General features: G+C 34.1%; 1 protein-coding gene and 1 non-coding gene across 2 annotated transcripts in view; both read right to left on the reverse strand.

Annotated features, from left to right (window-relative positions):
• KAT6A (lysine acetyltransferase 6A) overlaps positions 1 to 22336 on the reverse strand; it is a 98110-nt gene that overhangs the window by 30806 nt on the left and 44968 nt on the right. The window contains 6 exon segments of the mRNA XM_039853656.1: positions 6160 to 6278; positions 9029 to 9345; positions 10658 to 10793; positions 13049 to 13130; positions 13713 to 13828; positions 17429 to 17537. Of these exon segments, the coding sequence (XP_039709590.1) occupies positions 6160 to 6278; positions 9029 to 9345; positions 10658 to 10793; positions 13049 to 13130; positions 13713 to 13828; positions 17429 to 17537 (879 nt within the window).
• LOC120595719 (5S ribosomal RNA) lies at positions 5303 to 5421 on the reverse strand. The gene has a single exon (XR_005651009.1). It is a non-coding gene; the product is annotated as a 5S ribosomal RNA (ribosomal RNA).

Genomic DNA, 22336 nt, shown 5'->3' on the forward strand with positions numbered 1-22336 from the left:
TAGAAAAGTATTACAGTATATGTATCTTAAAGCAACAATTCCTGTAGGATTTGGGGCAACATTCCATAAGTCAGGCATCACTGATATTTCTTTAGCAAACAATATAAATATCCACACTAAATGGGATAAGTAAAGAATATATATAGTCTCATATCAGTTCAGATCATGTTTTGCCAACAACTGAGTTTAGTTAAGTGAGATCTTAACTGTAAAATGAGTTGTAAATTTTTTTTCATTCTCCAAAGAAGAGACACAGATGGCTGATAAGCACATGAAAAGATGCTCAACATCACTAATCATTAGGGAAATGCAAATGCAGACCACAATGAGATTCCACTTCATACTCATTAAGATAGCTACTATCAAAAAACAAAACAAAACAAAAACAGAAAATAACAAGTGTTGGCAAGGAAGAAACTGGAACCCTTGTGCATTGTTGGTGGAAATATAAAACAGTACAGCCAATGTGGAAAACAGTTTAGCAGTTCCTCAAAAAATTAAACATAAAATTACCATATGAACAAGCAATTTCACTTCTGGGTATATAAAAGAATTGAAAGCAAGAACTTGAACTGATATTTGTCCAATAGCCAGAAGATGGAAGCAACCCAAATGTCCATGGACCGATGAATGGATAAACAAGATGTGGTAAATACATACAATGGAATATTATATAGCCTTAAAAAGGGAATTCTGACACACTCTACAACAATGAATGAAACTTGAAGACATTATGCTAAGTAAAATAAGCCAGACACAAAAGGACAAAAATTGTATGACTCCAGTTACGTGAGGGCTACCTAAAGTAGTTAAATTCATAAAAACAGAAAGCAGAATGGTGTTGCTAGGGGCGAAGGGAGGAAGAAATGGAAGTTATTGTTTAACTGGCCATTCCTTCTCAGTTTCTCTAGTCTCTGAAATTGAAATATCCCAGGACTTTTCAAAGCTCTTCTCTTTCTAGTCTCATTCCTTTAAACACCAACTTGCTGACAAGCCCTAAATTTAAATTTTCAGCCCCAACCTGTGCTTTGAATTCCAGACACACATATCACACTGTCTACTTGATATTTCCTCTCTTGAATCTCTTATAGAAATATCAAGTTTAGTAGTCCAAAATCAAACTCCTGATCTTCTTTTCCCCAAACCTGCTCCTCCTGTATTTTTCTCCATCTCAGTAAATGGTAACTCTCTCTTCCAACTGTGCTGTGTCATCCTTGATTCCTTATTTTCATAACCATCCAATCCAACAGCATATCTTAATGTGTCTACCTTCAAAATATAATCCAGAATTCCCATTTCACCACTACCACTCTGATCCAAACCACCATATCTCTTAATTGGATAATGCTAGCTAATAGCCTCTTAAGTTCTCCCTGCTTTTGTGTTTCCTCCCCTCAATGTGCAGAGAAGCCAGAGCAATCTTGTTATAACCTATGTTAGATTGTGTCATTCCTCTGGTCAAAATCCTCCAAGGGTTCCTATCTCACTCAGAGTAAAAGTCATAGTCTTTATAATGTTCTAAAAGAGCCTACAAAATCTGGCTTCCCATTACCTTTCTGTCCTCATCATCTAATTTTTATTCTCAGCTCTAACCACACTGGCCTTCATGTATTTCCTTGACCATGCTAAGTATAAATCCTGATTCAGGGCCTTTGCATTTTAGATCTCCTGCCTGGAATGTTATTACCCTAAGATCCACATGATTCATTCCCTCATCTTCTTTGGGTTTCTAATAAATGTCAGACAGTCCCTAACCCAACAATTTAAAACTGTACAAATCTATCTTTTCCCTCTGAATTTTCTCTCTCCCTCCCCTGACTCTTCCCTGTAACACTACCACATAGCATACCATTTACTTAACCCAACTAAACTGTAAGCTCCAGAGAATAAGAATTAAAAAAAAAAAAAAAACTATTTTGTTCACTCTTGTATCTCCAGTGTCTGGCACATGGTAACCAGTACCCAGTGATATTTATTGTTAAATGACTGTTATCTATAATTTCAACTATTACCTATGTAGTTTTATTACCTGTATGTTGATAACCTGGCAAGATCCTACCCAAATCCCTCCTGACTTCCATATATAACAGTCTACAAAAGTTCTCCATTTTAGATTTTACACAAGTCATCAATTTATGTAAGCATGGTCTCTTCCTCCATCCAAAAAAGCTCTTCTTCCCACATTTAATATCAGCATGTACTCAAAATAGAAGAACACTGGGAGACCAATTTGGTTCCACCTTTTCCTTCAATCCTAACTCCCAACCCAACACAGTATCTTATCCATTCTATTCTAAATCTTCCACAAAATCTCTACCTACAATACCTCCTATACCTTCATTTAGGCCCTAGTCACTTCTCATTCTTAATACTGTAATCAGGGGACTGATAGATATCCATGTTCAGGTATTCTTCAATCCACTGCTCACTGTATCACCAGAGCTAAATACAAATACAATCATATTATCTTTTAAAAAAATCTTCAGTAGCTCTTCGAGAGCTGTTTAACTACTTTAAAAAGCTACTGTAACTAAAAAATAAAGTACAAACTCCTTAACATGTACCATAGGATATTTATGATCATCTCTTACTTGAACTCCAGCCAAATTAACTACATCCAGCTCCAAGGATTCAGTAAGCTTTCTTACACCCAAACTGTTCTGCTTGAAATGCCTTCCTCTTCTTATTCAATAGTAAACTCTTACTCATTCCTTCAACACCTTGCTCAAATATCACCTTCTCTACGAAGCCTCTCCTAACATCCCTAGACAGATGCCTTCCTAGTCATTCTCACTGCATCTCATGCATATCTCTATAGTACTATTATATCATAAACTAGCAGTTAAGAGTTAAGGATCTAGAGTCGGACTGCTCTAGTGGGTAAAGGGTTCAAATATTTATTCTAATACTTAATAACATATAACTCTAGGTTAAGGTAATCCTTCTCAGGCTTCAATTTCTTCATCTGTAAAATGGGAACAAGTAATAACAAGGTTGCATTAAGGCAACAAACTGATATATAATGCTGAATGTAGTACCTGGCAGGCAGTAAAAGAGTGCCTATTACTAATCTCATGGCTTTAATTATTTGTTTATAAATGTCTCCATAACTGGAGGGCAGAGACGCATATTCTATTTATCTTTGCATTTCTAGCACCTACCACTAAAACAGGTAGCAGAAGCTCACATTTATCTAGTGCTCACTACATGAATGACTTACAGTCTTTGCAAGTTATCAACTCATTTAATCCTTTCAACGAATGGTAATTTGTTTGACCAAGGTTACTCAGAAGGATAGAATTTGAACAGGCTGCTTCTAGTACCTAAGCTCTTAACCACTATCTTAATAAATTCTCAATAAAACTGTGCTAAACTGCTAAATGAATAAACTCAAAATACATTTAAATAGTCTTTAATATGTGACTTATAATTAATGGGTAAACGCCTAAGACACTAAAACAATCCCCCACTCCCCAACCCTAATTTTACCAGTACCAAGGAAAAAAATCACTTTAACAACAAAAAAAGCAGTCATGGGGATACCTTAAAATCCTGCCATGCCAAGACTAGTATCCTCTTACTAGCGTTCAAAATCTTCCAATATCCAACCCTGTACTAATAATTTAACATATTTCTTACCATTGCCTAACAAATGTTCTACTCTGCTTTATCTTTCAAACGAAACTAGACAGTCTTCGATTTGCACGGTGCCATATTAACTGAAACTTAGGCATACCAGCACTGAGATCAAATCTCAGTTATCATAGAAATGTATAAAACATGGACACGATTCTGACATATCACATTCCCATTAACATAGTGCCATGCAAAACAAGAACTGCTTGTAATATAACACTTTTATGGTCAGTTATTATGTTTTCTACATTATTTCCACAATGTGACTTGTACAAAGAAGGCCCTTAAGATATTTGTTGATCTGATGGACCAATAATCACAATGTCTCTTGTATTTATAGTTTATTCCCCAAAGCTGAAGTTAATGTTTACTCCACCTGGTAAGCCTTCTTCCTCTCCATTTACCTAAATCCCAATTATCATTTAAGCCTGCTTCTTCTGTGACCATCTCAGATCACATCAATTCTTACTAACTAGTATATTTTGAACATGTGGAAGGGTCTGTATCATTTAATACAAATTACATAAATTGGTACTCTATGCCACTGTTTGCTGTGTACCTTTGTACCTTTCCCTTCTTTCATTCAGTACGTGCCTTATGATTTTGATGCCTCCATAGCATTTTTTTACAGGGTAATACAGGATGTTATTGTGATTAAGGGCACAGGATTTGAAGTCATGCAGGCCTGGGTTCTAACTCTACCTCTGCCGGTATTAGTTATATAACTTCAGGGAAGTCATGCAACTAAGTCCCAGTTTCCTCCTATGTAAAAATGAGGATAATAATCCTTACTTCAGAGAGTTAAGAGATGTTGAACCTAATTTACTTCATTTGTAATAACTGTTCAATTCTTTATGCAAAAAAGAAAACTATTTTAATACCCCATACTGATTTTTAAAATGTTGTAACAAATCAGATTCTTCAAAACTAAAAATCATTAAAATTAGGTATGGAAATAGAACATGCTATCTGGTAATATTTTATGTAAAAATCATTCTATATGTTTCAAGAAGGCTGTTATGCTCCAATGGAATGAGTTGAATACAAATGCGTTTTTCTGGTGATAGACCTTTTAAGAAAAACCATTTCCTCAAGCTCATAAGATCACTGCTAAAATAAAATTCTAGACCAGAAGCCTATGCTACTAATTTATTATGCTTCTATTTTTTTCAGAGGTGGCTCTTTTTTGTGGAAGTGTTCCTTATATAGCTAATGATGGAACACAGTACCAGGCAAACTATATCCTTATTTCTCCTGAAATTAAAAAACAAAAACAAAAACAAAAAAACAATTAATGAATGATCTCTTTTGATAAAAATCTTGCTAAATATTTCAATAATTCTTGAATTAGATAACATACCATGTGAAATTTAATTACTCAAGATAATCACCATGCACACAAATACTGGATTTCGTTTTTTGTTTCTTACTAAATTGTAAACTCTATGAGAATATAAACTATGTCTGACTCATACAGCCCTTACACCTAGCATAGTTTGTAGAACAAAGTAAGCACTCAATAAATGCTGGGTTTTTGGTTGGATGGATTCCAATATTAATTCTTTTATCATTTATTTATTTATTTTTTTAGGTGCGGCAACCCTTGGTTGACCTCACAGATTGCAAGGACCTTGTCAGATTACAATCCGTTATTTTTTATTTTTTACGCCTACAGCACCTGGTCTTCCTAGGTGGTCACCCATCCAAATACTAGCCAGGCCCGACCCTGCTTAACTTCTGAGAGCAGATGGGATCAGGCTTGTTCAGGGTGGCATGGCTGTAGACTCATTTATCTCTTAATAGTACAACTGTAAGACTTCCTAAGACCCTATAATAAAATCTTCCTGCAAATTTTTTGAAACAAAAGTTGAAACCATATCTAGTCTCAGCCATATCTAGGCTCTCAAAAATGACTTTGTGCAATATCTTTATGAATGCATTTATTATTCAAAACATCCTCTAATTTGATCCAATAGTAACTTTCCCATTGGCTTTAACCCACTTTCTCTAATACATTAATTCAGAGAACTTGGGAGTCATCCTTAATGACCTCTTGCTCCTTCAAATTACACATCAAATCTGTCACCAAGTTCTGTCGATTCCATCTCTAAAATATGTTCTAAATCCATCTACGTCTCTCCCATTTGATTTCCACCTCTCTAGTCTAAGTTGCTATCTTCTTTCATCTGGATCATTGAAAAAGCCTCGAAATTGATTTCCCTACATCCATTCTTAACTAATTCCAATCCATTCTTCATACGGTGGCCAACAAAAACCAATTTTTATTGCAAATATGATCCTATTTCCTTGTTAAAAATCATTCAGTAGTTTTGCATTATAATTACAATAAATACCCAAGCCCTAACTTACAGAAGGAAAATAATTTTACAGAGAAGAAGCATGATAGAATGTTCATAGATCAGATGAATAAACTGCTATTATTGCTTACCCACAATATAATTAATCCTATTTCTCATATGTGAACAAATTATTTGATTGCCCAATCTGAATATCCAACTTTACCTGCAGTGCTTGTTCTTGGATATCACGAAATAACTCCATATCTTTCTCAGTCATGATTTCCTGGCTCCCAAAAAGCCGTTCCTCACTTTCTTGTTTGCCGTCCCAGCCATCCTGATTGTCTACACATAAAGAAAAAGTTCATACATTATAAATACTATCCTTAATTTAATACATTAACTAGAAAAAAATTTCAGAAGTCTTTGGTTCAGTTTGAAGACCTCAATATTATTTATATAACAGAGAAGAAGACAGCACTAAACTGACTCCTAGAAAGATACTAGTCAATAAAGAATATGTACAAATCGTATCCATCTTATTAGGAAAACCTTGAACTGTCTTAGAGCTTCTTAAAAATATTACACAACCAAATTTGATCTTCATTAAAAGAGATTATATTTTAATATATTGCAATACGTATAAAAGCAGACTGGAAAAAAGGTCTAAGGGGTATGAAATTTATTTTGAAATAATATGAACATACTATTTTTATTATAAGTTTAACATAACATTCAAATACTGTTTTTCCATTTTGGGCATTATGGAAAAAGTTTATGTTAAAGTAAGACATATTTTTCATCATCTGGGAGGAAAATAGGGAAATTTGCTCCTTTTAAAATTCTCAATGACCCTGCAATCGACATAAGGTCAATACATTCTTATCTCAGCAAAAGCATAACCTTTGAAATAGCCATCTTAACTGATGTCTAGAAGTACCAACTTCCTTCATATCAGGAGTCCCCTTTTAAAGTATGAACTCTACGAACCTGAGGATCATGGGTGATAATCCTCTGGGTATTCGAAATTATAATAATCAATCTACTAAATGATGTATCTTCCTCAAATGGACCAAGAAATTAGTGAAGGAGTATTGGGGACTTATGTAGATCCTTATCCTTTGCATTTGAAGATGTCACTGCTTATAGATTCATTTCCTCTTTGTATGAGTGTGGCTGAAAAGACCAATTAGTGAGATAGTTCTTTTCCTATCAACTGCACACATAGGATGTCTTTTATTCATTTAGTATAAGAAAAAGGACAAGGACTCACTGTTCACAATATTTATATAACAGAGAAGAGGATAGCACTAAACTGACTCCTAGAAAGATACTAGTCAATAAAGAATATGTACAAATCGTATCCATCTTATTAGGAAAACCTTGAACTGTCTTAGAGCTTCTTAAAAATATTACACAACCAAATTTGATCTTCATTAAAAGAGATTATATTTTAATATATTACAATACATATAAAAGCATTTTATTACAATACATATAAAAGCAATACAATACATATAAAAGCTTTATACAAACTAAAAAATGTATGTATAATCTAAAGATACTACATGACTTTAATGCCCCCTAGTGCATGACACAGATGGATGCAGGCATCGATCTAGTACAACATTCAGTAGCATTTGTTATCAGATGGTGCAGACTGTTCCTTAAACTTTAAAATTCATAAAAGAAAATGGCAGCTAATTAAAGCAAAAAAAAATCACACCAATGCCTAAAGCTCAATACTGGTTCTCCATATGCTTTATGCATTTGCTCCAATAATTTCTATTTCCAAAACTTTCCAGCAGATTCTTCTAATAATCCATCTCCAGTGAAATGGTTAATTCAAAAATGCCTTTCATCAGGATCTGCTTTATGAGATTCTAAGTTCAAACTAAAAGGCTTGCATATTTTCTTGGATAAACATGCTCAGACTGGAGCTTATCTACAGTTTACATGGCTGATAAAGACACAGAAAGTACTTAAATGCTTAAAGAGTAATTAGTTGATTGCCACTCTGGTGGGAAGCAGATCAATACAGCATTAAAAGGGGGTTCTTAACAATGACGAGAATTTTCTCTTCTGTACTGGACCAATCAGTTACATAGAATGAGGAAGCTGTGAATACAATCACCAACGGGACATTCAGGGGAAGGAAATCAAAGGTAGATTCTCTTACACTACATGAGACAAAACAGTCTTATGATTAAAAAAAGTCCATTCTCATTCTTCAACTTTCCTCAGAGCCCCTTCTACTTCCTTCACAGGATTAGGTTCTCTAACAAAGCATACAATAGCAATAAGGCTAATTTAAGCTTTAATTATTTGGAGAGCTAATCAAAAATTTCCCCTCTAACCTGAATTACCTGCTACACTATTAAGTCTTCTCCACAGATGTTTTCTACTTTGAAAACTAAGGAACTTAGCCTGATATACATAAGCAAATGGCCTAAAGCTATGGTGTATGAGCTTGCTCTCTCTCTAGCGCTCACACTCGCGCGCTCGCTCGTGCGCGCGCGCGCGCGCTCTCTCGCTCTCTCGCTCTCTCGCGCTCTCACTCACTCTCGCTCCCTCTCAAGTGTAAACCATGAAAAATTACAACTATATTTGCCAAGATTTGAAGTAAAAAAATCACTGACCTTATCATATTTGCATATATTTTGGTATTTTCCTTATGCTTAAGTCAACAGCAAGTTATCCACCCATACTCTTTCTAATTTCCTCTCAGGAATAAAGTCAGCACAGTGATGTTCAACATATGATTTATTTTGTAATTTATGAAATGTAAAGTTTTCCTTGATTCAAGATTATAGCCCAGATTTCTGTAGGCAGATTCTTTGTGGTTCTACCAAAAAAAAAAAAAAAGCACCTTCTTTTGTCTAAGAGCTCCTACTTACTGATTCCGCAACTTCAAGTCTAGCATCTAAATTCTTGCCAGTTATCACCTTAGTATCATTAAATATGTATCTTTAATACATTCTTTTATTTCTTAACCAATTTTTAATAACCAAATATAAATCTATTCCAGATAACTAGTGTTATTCCAAATAATACACTCTGAAATATTTTTTGTTTCTAAGTGAACAAACTTTTACCTGTGGGCCAATCTGAAGTGCTTGATTTTCTGTTGCCCTTTTTCCTGATTCTATATTGCTCAGAGTAGTCTACCACTTCCCCTCGAGGTTTCCGCCCATCAGGGGAAGGGGTGAAGAATTTGGTAAGGCCATCAATAAGCCCTTTGGTTTTCTTGTTGAACTTCAAGGGGACACTGCTATCTCTGCAGAAGTCCAAGCCATCTATTCGCTCTAAATATCCTTCTTCTGATGATGACGCAGATTGGCTGGAGATAGTGATTTTACGTTTCCGGCCCCTTCCAGGCCCAGTTCGAACTTTGCTGAAGGAACATTTTGATCTAAAGAATCAAACAGGGAAAAGGGTAACCAGTAAAAAGAAATCTTTATAAGGTTTTTACTTAATATATAACATATAATTAGTAAAAAACCTGTAGCTTTATAAAAAAAATCTGCATTGTTAAGACTATTCCATAAATATTATATGAAAAAGTAATATTATTATTAAAAACATCTATTTCCAAGAAGCCTAGTTATTTTATAGTAAAAAGAATCCTAGGCTAGGAATCAGAAGGGAATGTTTGAGTCATAATTCTGTCACTTACTAGCTGTACATCTTGGAAAAATTACATTCTCTCTAAATATCAGTGTCTTCATCTGTAAAATGAGAGTTGGACCAGAGAACAAGCAAGATCCTTCCAAGTATACAGCCCTGTGATCTCTGCACCAACTCAGACTTACAATTTTCCCTCTAAACACATAGATGGGTTATTGTATAAAAGTGAGAAATCAAAAGATCATTTTACAGGAAAATCAAAGCTTAAGATTTAAAATATGAATTATAATACTTGTTCTGTATATTTCATTTATTTCAGTTATATCACCTTCAAGACAGACTCAAGTGGTGGGTAAAATTTTTGAGACTAGAGAGGTTTACAAGCCTACAGATATTTTACATATCATCAAAAGTGAATTACCTTAGAGATACTGAAATAAAAAGATAGAATTAGCTACTGAATCTTGCCCCACCTCCTCCAGACATAGCCCAGTTTCCTAGTCCACAAGGGATAATTATATCCTGATTTCTGCTAATAGATGAAAAACTCACATTTTTTTTACATCAGGATATAAAAATGGCACTTAGCTATGACCTGAAAAGAAGAAGCAATCCAGTAATCTGTACATCTAATAGAAATAAACTATTAAGACTAATATCAGGAGAAATATCTGTGAAATGCTACAATAACATTTTTCCTTCTTATTTTTTATATAAGGCAAAAGTGTCAAGGCCAGGCATCAGTGCTAGCCTACTCGGCTTTTAATCGTAGTTCAATATTTACTACAAACTTGTGCAAGTTAATCTCTCTATGCCATGCTGCAGTTTCTGACTGAAAAATGACAGTAACAGTACCTTCTCCATTTAGTTGTTCGGAGAATTAAATGATCTAACACACATAAAGCACTTTAATAAGGGCTAAATTAAGTGTGCCTTGGCACTTTAATAAAGGCTCACTTAAGTGTTAGCCATTATTATTATATAAAAGTGCCAGTTGTAACAATTGAAATTTTTTTCATAAAGCAAACAAGTGAATCCTACACTACAGAGAAGGCCCTATCCTTTTCTCCCCTCACCTTGCCACAAGTACAACTTACACCGTGTTTTGTTTCTTTAACCTGTTTTTTGGACGTCCTATTGGATTAGCATAGCGTCGTTTTATCTGTGCCGCCTTCTTCTGTAGAAGTTTTCGTCCTTTTTTCCTAGGCCGACATATCTGACATATCCACATGCCTATAAAGAAAGAATATTCCATATAAAAACACAATGGATATAAATATATCACGATAGTTCAGATACTCCAAGCCAGTAGTTTTTAACCTTTTTCAGGTCAAGGGCTTTTACTTGAAAATCTGATTAAAGCCCCCAGAAAAATACACATGAAAACATATAAACACAAAATTCTACAAGCAATTGGAAGGGATTCACAAATATCCTGAAGTCCACACATAGTTGAAGTTCACTGATCCTCAGTTAAAAATCCCTGCTCTAAACTAGCACCCAGATATTGGTTTTTAATTACCATTCTACAAAAAAGGAAGCCAGGTTTCCATAGAGTAATAGCTGATTCCAGGACTGAAACAGAGAAAATACAAGATATCCTGGAATATCTTGTGATGCCAGAAAATAAAAAAGTGCTCAAAAGACGAAGGCACATCAAAAGAATGTAGGAACCAACTTAAAGGAGCTCCAAATAGTCCAATCTGGGTCCATCCAAGCAAAAAAAAGAAATAATCACAGCAATGGGTTATAACCCATAGAATAAATGTGGTGAGTCCAGAATTATATAAATAATAAACAAATAAATAAATGAGAAAAAAGGATGGCTCTTCCTTACAGAATAATTCCAATTAATATATGTAGAAAGAATGATAAAAACAGAAAAATCATTATGCAAATACCACGATAAAAATTAGTGTAAGCAAGAATCACAGATGAATGCTTTAGTGGGCAAAGCAGAAAAAGAGTAACTTTAAAGTGTCTGTCACTGTAATCAAGTGATCAAAGTTAATGTTTCTAGTAATAAGACATACCAGTATAAAAACCCGTTATGACACACTGACAAGGGCACACCATCGCTTCTGGAGTACTCTTGTCAAACTTTATAACCTCGATCTAATCATGATAGAGAAAGAGACAAAACCTCAAATTGAACGACTTTCTATAAAATAACTGACCAGTATGTACTCTTCAAAAGTGTCAAGGTTTCTCAAAGACAAAGTCTGATGAATTAAACCTGACTGGAAGAGACTAAGGAAATATGACAACTAAACGTAACATGAGATCCCAGATTGAATTCTGAATCAGAAATTCAAATAAAGTCTGAAGATTAGTTAATTACATCATATCAATGTTAGTTCAATAATTGTACTATGGTTTTGTAAGATGTCAACATTAGGGAAAGCTGGGTAAGGGTACAATGAGAACTACTATTTTTACTATTTTTCTGTAAGTCTGAAATTATTTCAAAATAAAATGTTTCCTGCTTTAAGCTGCTATAAAACTACTTTGGTAAGCATTAAAAATGCAGGAATTAAGTTCTAAGAAAATCTTTATCTTGAATGATTCTTAGAAGGCCTTTTGCTCAGATTTCAAGTGAATGGAGAGGCAGGAAAGCGGGTATTTACTCTTCCAATACATATAAATTTAAGACTTTTCAAAAGGTAGCAAACAATAGAGTGATACAAGAGGGACTCAAGTAAGATCCTAAAGTGGAACAACTTGGCTACACCTAAGGTTGAGTCTCTTGCCATCAACAGGAAAACTTTCTCCAAATAGACATTATAAAAAATCCTACAAGCATTTTACTTAAGAAACATATAAATCACAAAATCAGAGTTGAAAATCTGTGATAAGACAAAGCAGGGGTCACTAACTAGATTTTTTTAAAGAAATTTTAAGTATATAATAGGATGAAAGTCCAATCAACAGGCAAGTATATCTCAACTAAATACTTTTCAAGGAACAGGGGTAAAAAGAATAGAATAACATTAAGCTGTACTCTTATGATTTGGGCAATTATTTGTTTGAAAATTATTCACTAAAGTTTTTTTTTACGTTTTGAATAAACCAGAGACTCTAATAGCTCTAGGTCCCTCAAAAATGATGAGCAGTGATATAATCAATATGACCTAATACAATTTTAATTCTTTCTTTAAAGAAAGAGATATTTCAAAATATCATATAAGGCAAGTATTTTGTCCTCTAGATACAGGACTGGCAAATATTTACAAATGAACCACTTCAGCCTCCATGGATGCCTAACTACTGAAAACAGAGGAAAATAATAATAAATCCATAGCACATAAGAATGTTAGGGCACCTAAACAGAAAGACTGTCCCCACCTTTAAGGTGAAGCTCTCTTTCTATTTATACAACCCAAATAAAAGGTGCAAATTACTCTTTCATTTTAACAAAGCAGATAAAAAGTGCCTTCATTATCATGCCCCTTTATATTGCCAGTTTCATTGCAGAAACTATTTCTCACCTTTTGGCATCCGGGTGAGTGGAGGATCACAACACTCCATATGAAAACCTCGGTCACATGAATCACAAAAGAGCATGTTATCCTAAAAAAGAGAAAGAACAGTTCTGCTTAACTTTATGAAACAGGAATATATCAGATCATGACTTCATAAAACCTAGGAAGCTTCAATGACCTTATAAAGGAGACTTTATTTATTGTAACAGCAAAAGTTTCCTTAATTTGTATTAAGTAAATGGACAGTCTGAGCAAAAAGTTTTGCTTCATCCAATTTTTAATAAAGAACTAGTTTCATACTTTCAAGTTTACCCAGTAACCAGATATAAGCTCACTTTAGTCTGACTTAATAACAAAAAAGGACAATTTGTAACTAATATACTAACTGAATGCCTCCATGCTACTCAAACAAATTTCAGAATATTTCTTTAAAATAACTTATAGTCTCTCTGCAAATTTCTATTAAGGTACTTTAGAAATTACCGAGAAATAAATAATCCAAGTCTCAATGAACAAGTATACTAAACTATTAATATCTAATTTTAAGAGGCTATTCTAAATTCTGCTGGACCATGTGACTAAAAATTAACCAACGATACTTGGAGGAATATATCTGTTGTACATTCTATTTCTAAGTGAAATGTTTATATCGGAAGGTGAAGATACTCACTGCATTTTTGCCTTGATCTCGACAGGAGCTACAGGTTTTACACTCGATGCACTGCCACCGTAAGGCCTTCACTCTAACCGTTAGTTCAGGGGAAAACTTTAAACAGGATGGATGACCTAATAAGAGGGAAAAATTCACAAATGAAACAAGAATCATTTTGTAATTGTATTAAAAGAATTATGTAGAAAAAGGCAATTATCTTAAAACATATATCAAAGAAAACAAGATGCTCCTGGAAGCTTGCCATATATGTCTTATCGGGATATGTACTCCAATTCAGTTTCATCAATGCTAAATAGAATTTAGTACATACTCCCACAAATTTGACTGTAAAAAACTTGACAAACTCCAAACTTTTATTAAGCCTGCATTAAAGCATTATGTGTGTACACATGTTTGTATGCATATGAATACAGGCCATTTCTGAAAGAATACTCAAAAATGGTTTAAATTATAACATCTTAGGATATGGAACTATAAACATTTTGAAGGAGAAGGACTTTACATTCACTGCACCCTTCCGTGCTCTCAATTTTTTTTAACAGTTAACATGTTACACTTATAATTAAAAAATATATAATAAAATCCTATAATCTAAACTGAGTTATCTGCTCATGATTTAAGGCACTCAAGCTAAAACTAAAACTTAAGCAATATTTCTACTGTGATCAGAATTAGAAGTAACAAAAAAAATTTCTTCTTCCAACAATTAGTATCAGTCTGATTCTCAAAAATTTAGAGTAGCCAATTTGCCCTCAACTCTGAAAAGATTTGTCCCTTTATTCTAATATTTGGTTATGTTTATTTTTCTTTGGTGCGACAACAAGCTGGTTAAATTATTTTCTCTTTCTTTTCTATTCTTAAATAACTCTTTGATAAGATGGTAAGAAGTTTCTCATCCAAATATCACTAACATTAAATAAAAATGGGAGAAGAGATGTAAAATCTCATTTATAACCTCATCATCCTAGAATAGTCATTTTCCTGTTCTACTTTTCCTTTTTAAACTAGCTAAAAGCTCTTGCATGGTTTTAACTATAGGGTATAAATAGTTTTGTTTTTTCTTCAAAATTTTATTCAAGTAAACTTTATATTCTTTAAACTGATTATATTCTACTGAGTTGATACATTATAACCTACCTGACCATTTCCTTATTGTTAAATACTTAAACTGTTAGTATACTTAAATTGTTAGAATACTAAATTATTTCATGTTTATAGATTTTCTTCTTTTAAATCAGTTCTTACAATAAATTCCTAAAAGTGAGGTTGATAAGTGAAATGAAAAAATTTTTACAGCCTGACAGGTAGACATGCACTGCCAAAACATGTTCCAAACCCTATGATACATTCAGTGCCACCAGCAAAGTTTCACCACAATTTTATCAGCTCTAGGTTTGGATTCTCTTATGTTTTAATTTTTATTATTATAATAGCTATGAAATGACACTTCATTGCTGCTTTGATGTGCATTCCTATTATTTGGGTAAAATATTTTTTTATATGCTCAATTACTAACTTTCTCTCATATACACTGCTTGTTCATAGGCTCTGACCCTTAGGTTTTATGTTTAGAAATATAAACATGCTCTTTATACTTTATAGTTTTTGAGCCTTTGCCATTTTTAACACAATTAGTTTCCCTAAACAATTATTGCTTTTTAAAAAAAATTGAGGTAGGTTAGTTCTCAATTTGGAAAATTTCATAAATTGAACTATGTCCATACTTTTCTTCCTTGGTTATTTTGATAGCCAGGTTCCAAGCTGCCTTCCAATCATTCTCACCTCCTGGCAAGAATACCAATTCACACCTTTGCGTAATTCACTCCCACAATGAATATGGCTGATCTGTGTAACCAATAGGATATTGCTGAAATGACAGTGTGACTTCTAAGGCTAGGTTATAAAATATTGCAGATTCTAACTTGCTCTTTCTCAGATATGTGCTTGGGGGAATTTAGCTGCCACGTTGTGAACACACATGCAGCCCTATGAAAAGGACCAGAAGGCAGAGAACTGAGACTTTTTGCCAATTGGCAGCACTAATTTACCAGCCAGTTAAGTGATTCATCATGGAAGCCTTCAGATGACTGACGCACCAGCTGAAATCTTGATTGCAAACTCATTAAAGATCCCAAGTCAAAATCACCCAGGTAAGCCACACTTGACCCATAGAAAGTTATGAAATAAAAAATGTTTGTTATTGCTTTTAGTTGCTAAGTCTCAGAGTAATTTTTTTCTACAGTAGTAGATAATATTTATCCTACTAGCTCTATAAGTTTCCTCTACAGAAACTCTGAGACCACCTCAAATACAGTGCTTCTGAGAAGGCAGGGCAATAACACAACCCCGCTCCTGGCCCCACTTCATTCTTAGCTCACCTAGAGCAGATTCATTTTTACTTGTTTTATATACTTGGGTTCCCATTAGATTTCTCAAGGGTTCCACTACTAAAATAGTTTGGCAATTACTGCATTGTATGGCATGTCCTATATTTTAATCTTATCTTCTATGATTTTATGGTTTATATTTAAGTGTGAAATCCATCCAGAGTTCATTTTGGTTTGTGATATTATGTTGAATATGGTCACCTACTATGCACGATCTTTTCCCAACCTTCTTCTAATGCCTTCTATATATAAAAACTGAAAAGCTAAAGCTGTACTTCCTAAACTCTTTTGCTGCTAGGATCTAGATGTGAGTGAAGTTCTACCAACTGGATGTGTTTGAGTGATTTCTGAAAGGCAGATATGAAGCAAAGACCATCTTCCTCCTCGTACTGTTTTTTAACGATAAGCAGTCATGAAAATATCAGTATCCACTGTTCACCTTCATGGCTACCTAGACACAGTTGTGATGATGGCCAAATTCAGAATTTCAGAATCCAACTGCAGTAGCATCTCACTTCCACTTCTTCCAGATGGAGGCAGATACAGTGACACCCTGGTAGGTCAGTTCTACAATGTCCCAAGAATCGGTCCTTTTAAGCCCAGCCTAGAGCTTGCCTCAGCTCTTCCAACAATTTTACAAATACTTGATTGTAATACTAAATTCTTTTCCTCTTGTATCTGAGGTTTTCTGATTTCTGGAATAAATCTTGATTGCTACTGATATAAAACATTGAAAATTACACCAATGATCAAAGATAATGCTGGTTAACTAAGATCTTCCTGCAAGCCTTGTAGGTTGTTAAAATATAGACCAAGAATATCTATGGACTTGACAAACTAGGAGACACTTTGCAAAAGCTTTTTGAGCCCAGAATTTTACACAGCTCACTAAACTGCAGTGTCAACACTCTATTTCCCAATGTGACACAGATAAGCTTCTGTCAAGAATAGAACCATCCTGGTTCTATTCATGAAGCTTGAGGCATAAATCAAGAAAGATAAGTAGTGATAATTTTAAAAAACCAGCAATAACTTTAAACTGATTGCTGTGATTTGAACAGATGTTTGATAGTGAAATAGAAAGATCAACAGGAAAAAACGAGCTTTTTATATTTAAAAAACCTAAGACCTGATTTAAATTAACTGAATAAAACATTTCAACTATACATTTTAATCTGTCCCTTGTCTAGAAGTTCATCTAAGTTACCTAAAACCAGAACCAAATTAAAATATTACTTTCATAAGGTTCAAGGATACAAACTCAGCTAAACATACTTCCCTCTAGCCTGACTGCATGTGTTAGAAAAAACAGAGGTGATCACATACCACTGTTTCCACAGTCAGCACAGGAGATGAGTTCCTCTGGCTTCTTTTCTCGGTTTTGTTCTTTTGTGCCAAGACAGAAACTACAGATGGGAATTGGTTCAGCAACCGGCTATAAAGAAAAACACAATTCACTCAGGCACTAGTACTTTTTTCAGTATTAATATAAAGACATTAAAATTACAGTTTTAAATTCCTACAAGAGTTACATGTAACTTTAGAATAACTGTATCACTCTCCTAAATTTTCAAATAAGTAGGTGAGTTTTTACAAACTGGTCCTTGTAGTGACAACCTTGGTCCAAAAAAACCATATCTCAATCATGTTGGTCACTTTGAAACTAAATGGCACAGTATGGATTAAACAAAGCAAATCCTTCACCTAAGATTGAAAAATTCGACTGAATTAAGTACAAGAAATCACAGTACTGGCCACTAAAAGGCATGTGATGTAGGAGAAGAATGATTAAGATATATAAGAATAAGCATAATATAAGGCAGAAGACATTAAATGATATAAGAGAGAAACAGTAAGTACTCTGTATAAGTGAGAAAGATAAACTCCAATTGAGGTTTGGAAGAGAAGGGTTGAAAGAGGAAGACAAAGTGTATTAAGTACAAACACTATGTTATGGGATCTTAAGAAGCTTGCCCAAGGACAATAGATAATAATTGTTAGAAGCAGGTTTAAATCTAGGTTTCCACATTCCTTTACATCACTGTTCCCTCACTCCATGGAGATAAGGCAATACTGGTAGTATAAACAAGATGAACTGAGGTGTGCAGTCTGCTAAGGTCAGCACTTAAAGGCTATAGTTTCTGCGATAAGCTGGGGGGCAAGTTGGGGGGGGGGGGACAAGGTGGGAGGCAGAGCTAGATCAGTCTGTGAAGACTGCCACTGAATGTCATGTAAAGTTGGACTTTATCCTGCAGGAAAAGAACAGAAGGTTACTAAATCAGGAGATGATCATCTGTATTTAAGAAAAATAACTCCATTAACAATATCAAAGACAAATGGAGAAAACCTAAAGACAGATAAAACATTTAAACAGTAGTTGTAACTGTCTAGTGAATACAAGATAAGAACCTGAACCAAAGCTAAGGAAATGGAATAGAAAAAAAAAAAGCTATATACTTAAAAACCAACAACTTGTAGAAATGACAGAAAAGGACATGAGTTAAACATGACCAACTTAACTGAAAAAAATGGTGATACAATCAACTGTGAAAGGTAAGTCATCTTTAAGAAGAAAATTAGGCAGAAAGCAAATAGATGACAAGTTTGATTGCAGATGTGTTTAGCTGGAGGCATTCTCAGTCAATTCTCAACTATTTATGCAAACCATTATGTAGGATAGCAATATAAAGCCCTTAAGATGCTTTTAGTCTACTGGGGAGAATAGACAAAATGTTTGTAGGTACCATGATAAAAGTATTACAATGGGAAACAAAATAGGAAGTAATCAAGGAGGGCAAAGGGGCTATCAAGGAAAGGCTTCGCAGACTTAAGTTATTCTGGAGATATTTGTCAGGCAGACCCACCTGATGGGGTGTTTAAAGAAAATACAAAATCAAATTTTGGAAGGAGTGGGGGAAAGAGCTTAGTCTGGGACTTACTGAGCTTAAAATGCCTATAGAACATTCAAGTAGCAATGACCATGAACATTACATAAAGATCTAGAGTTCAAGGGAAAGATTGGTCTGGAAATAAAAATCTAGACGTTAAATACATGCAAAATGGCATGAAGGCCATCAGAGTTGATGAGTTCTCCCATGGAGAACAAATGGAAAGAAGAGAGCTAAGGTAAGAAAACCAATATGTAAGTGACTGGAAGAGGAAAAAGCCTAAAAAGGAAATAGATTTGTAAGAGGGTTGGATGACAATATGGAACTGTCCAACAAAAGCAAACTAATAGTACTGCTCAACCAAAAATTAAATTAGAGATGAATAGCTAGAGTTTGTCTTAACTGTGGCTGTGGTAAATAAAGACTACCACATTCTTTCTTTAAAAAGAAATATGAAAAAGAACCAAGGATTGCATAAGAAATACAGTCAATAATATTGTCATAACTACGTATGGTGTCAGATGGGTACTAGATTCATCCGGGTGATAAATGTCTAATCACCATGTTGTAGACCTGAAACTAATATAATATCATATGCCAACTGCAATTAAAAATTTTAATTGAAAAAAAAAAGAGCCAGGGGGTAAAGTCAGGAAAGATTTCACTCAGGAGTAGAAACTTGAAGTAAGCTCTAAAGAAGGCCTAGAGAGAAGGCAGAGGCAATCTCATGAAGTTTGTTTTGACCTTTATGCTGTAACCGCTAAGTACCATGAGAAGATTTTAAGCATAGGAGTGATATGAACAAAATTTAAATTTTAGAAAAGCCATTCCCTAAGCAGTTGTAAACAGATTAGAAGAAATACAATCCAGGCCACGAGTAATGAGGGCCTGCATTAAGGCACTGACAAAAGGAATGGAGAAGAGACAGAAGAGATATTTAAAAGACATAACCGGCAGGATCTGATGGCTAACTGATGGGGGAGGGGGGGTACAGTAAGGAAGATGGAAGACTTAGATACCATTAAAGAAGTGAAAAGACAAGCCCCAGAATAAAAGATATTAACAACATATTTAACTAAAACTGGCTCATATCCAGAATATTTAAAGAACTCTCACATATCAATAAGGAAAAGAAAGACAACTCAATAGAAAAGCAGGGAGAAAATGTCAACTAGCAATTCACAACAGAAAATACATAATATATAAATGGCCAATAACATAAGATGTTCAACCTCATTAGCCATCAAGGACAAAGATCTGTAAGAATGGCTAAAATTATGAAGACTGGCAATACTTAGTGTAGATAAGAAAACAGAATAACAGGAAATCTCTTACATTGCTAACAGAAATATAAATTGGGAAAAAAAACGCTCTGAAAATTATTTGACATTATCTAATAAATTTAAACACAGGCAATACCATATGATCTACTATGTCTACTACTATCCAAATGAAATGCATACGCACCTAAACAGTAAAACATATAGAAAAATGATCAGAGTATTATTTAAACAGAATTTACACAAACAAAAATTAGCCAAATAACTAGCAATGCCTGCACAGATAAAATGTACTATATCCATACAGTAAACTATTAAAGAGTAATGAAAATAAACAAATTACAGTCAACAACATGGATGTACATCACAAACTATACTGAAAGAGAAAACACAAAAGAATGTATACTGTATTATTTTATGTGAAGTTCAAAAACTTCTATATTGTTTTAAGTCAGAATAGTGGTTACTTTTAGGAGGAAAGGAACAGGTAGTGAATTAGAAAGGGACTTCTGAAGTGCTGGTAATGTTCTTTTTCTTGACATAGATGGTGGTTTCATAGATATTATGTAATAATTAAGATATAAACTTAGAATTTGTGTACTTTCCTGTATGCATATTTGAATTAGAAAGTTAAATTTAAATTAATGAACATGTATGAAGTAGGACTGTAGTACCTTTAAAACATTCTACAAGAAAAATCAATGATGATTTGGACATTGAAGTTTGGAACTTAAGAGAGAGAATAGGCTAGAAACATTTAAAAGACATCCACATGCAAATAATAACTGATAGCACCCAATGAGAAGGTAAAGTGGGTAGAACACAGAAGAGAGCTGGGGAAGGGAGTGGAGAAGAGAGATGAAGTCTGAGATAGAGGAATATCAACATTTAGAAGCATCAGAGAGAAAAAAAAAGAGAGAGGCCAGAAAAAAACCAGTATGAGAGAAAACAGAACCAAGAGAAGTGAAAACACAAGAATTTCAAGAAGCAGAGAGCAATCAACAATCAATGTCGGGAAGATAATGTATCTAGTGGATTCTACAATTGAGAAATAGTTGGAAACTTCACTAAGAGAACAAGCACCCTTTTCAGTGACAGAATAAGAACTAAAGTCATAGGAACCAACAAACTGTCATGAAAGGACAAACAGCAGATAGGAGATAGCAAAAAAGAAATGGCAAAGAGTTATAATATAATGTGTGTGAGGTATTTAAGATGAGAAAAACTAAACCTATTTAAATATAGAAGAGAAGACACACATGGTCAGAGATTCGAGAAACAAGAAATAACAGGAAGATATTATATAGTAAGGTTTAGAGCTGCACTGTTCAATACGGTACGTACTACAACATGTGGCTAATTAAATTTAAAATAAAATCAGGTTAAATTAATTCCTGAGTCATACTAGCTACATTTCAACTGCTCAATAGTCACATGTGCTAGTGACTAGGGTGCTGGAATGCACAAATACAGAACAATTCCATCATTATAGAAAGTTCTCTTGTATAACACTGGTTTAGAAAAGAGGATGGATTTCAAAGCATGGGTACAGCATGGCCTTAGTAGTATAAGATGATGTAGATGATTTTGTTTGTGGATAATGGGAATAGGGGAAAGTTGAGGATGCTAATTTCTGATAGCCTTATCATTTCTGGAAAATAGGAAATTAAATCACCTTAGCTAAGAGTTCGGCAAGGATTGGTTAGAACATGAAGATTTGATAGCTGACTGAGAAAACTGAGAGGTGAAATTGGCTGGGTCTAAGAACAGGTTAACAAAAACACCTTCCTATCAAAATGGATAGTGGGTACACATTCGTCAGGCAAGGCAGAATCAGAAAAGTATGTAATAACATAGAGGCAAATTCAAAATACAGGAGAGAAAAGTTGATGGAGTCCCTGCAAAATGGCCTCTATCTCTTTTCACTAAAATAGCAGGCAACGTCACTTGCTTAAAGAAAAGTATCAGATAGTATATGAATTTGGGCATTTAGAGGACAGAAAAAGTCTGGAAGTCTCTATATGGAAGGTAATAGGGAATCAATTACTGATGGAAAATAAAACTGT

This window comes from Pteropus medius, unplaced genomic scaffold (genome assembly GCF_902729225.1).
Source record: "Pteropus medius unplaced genomic scaffold, Ma_sr-lr_union100, whole genome shotgun sequence".
In the NCBI taxonomy this organism is placed as follows: domain Eukaryota; kingdom Metazoa; phylum Chordata; class Mammalia; order Chiroptera; family Pteropodidae; genus Pteropus; species Pteropus medius.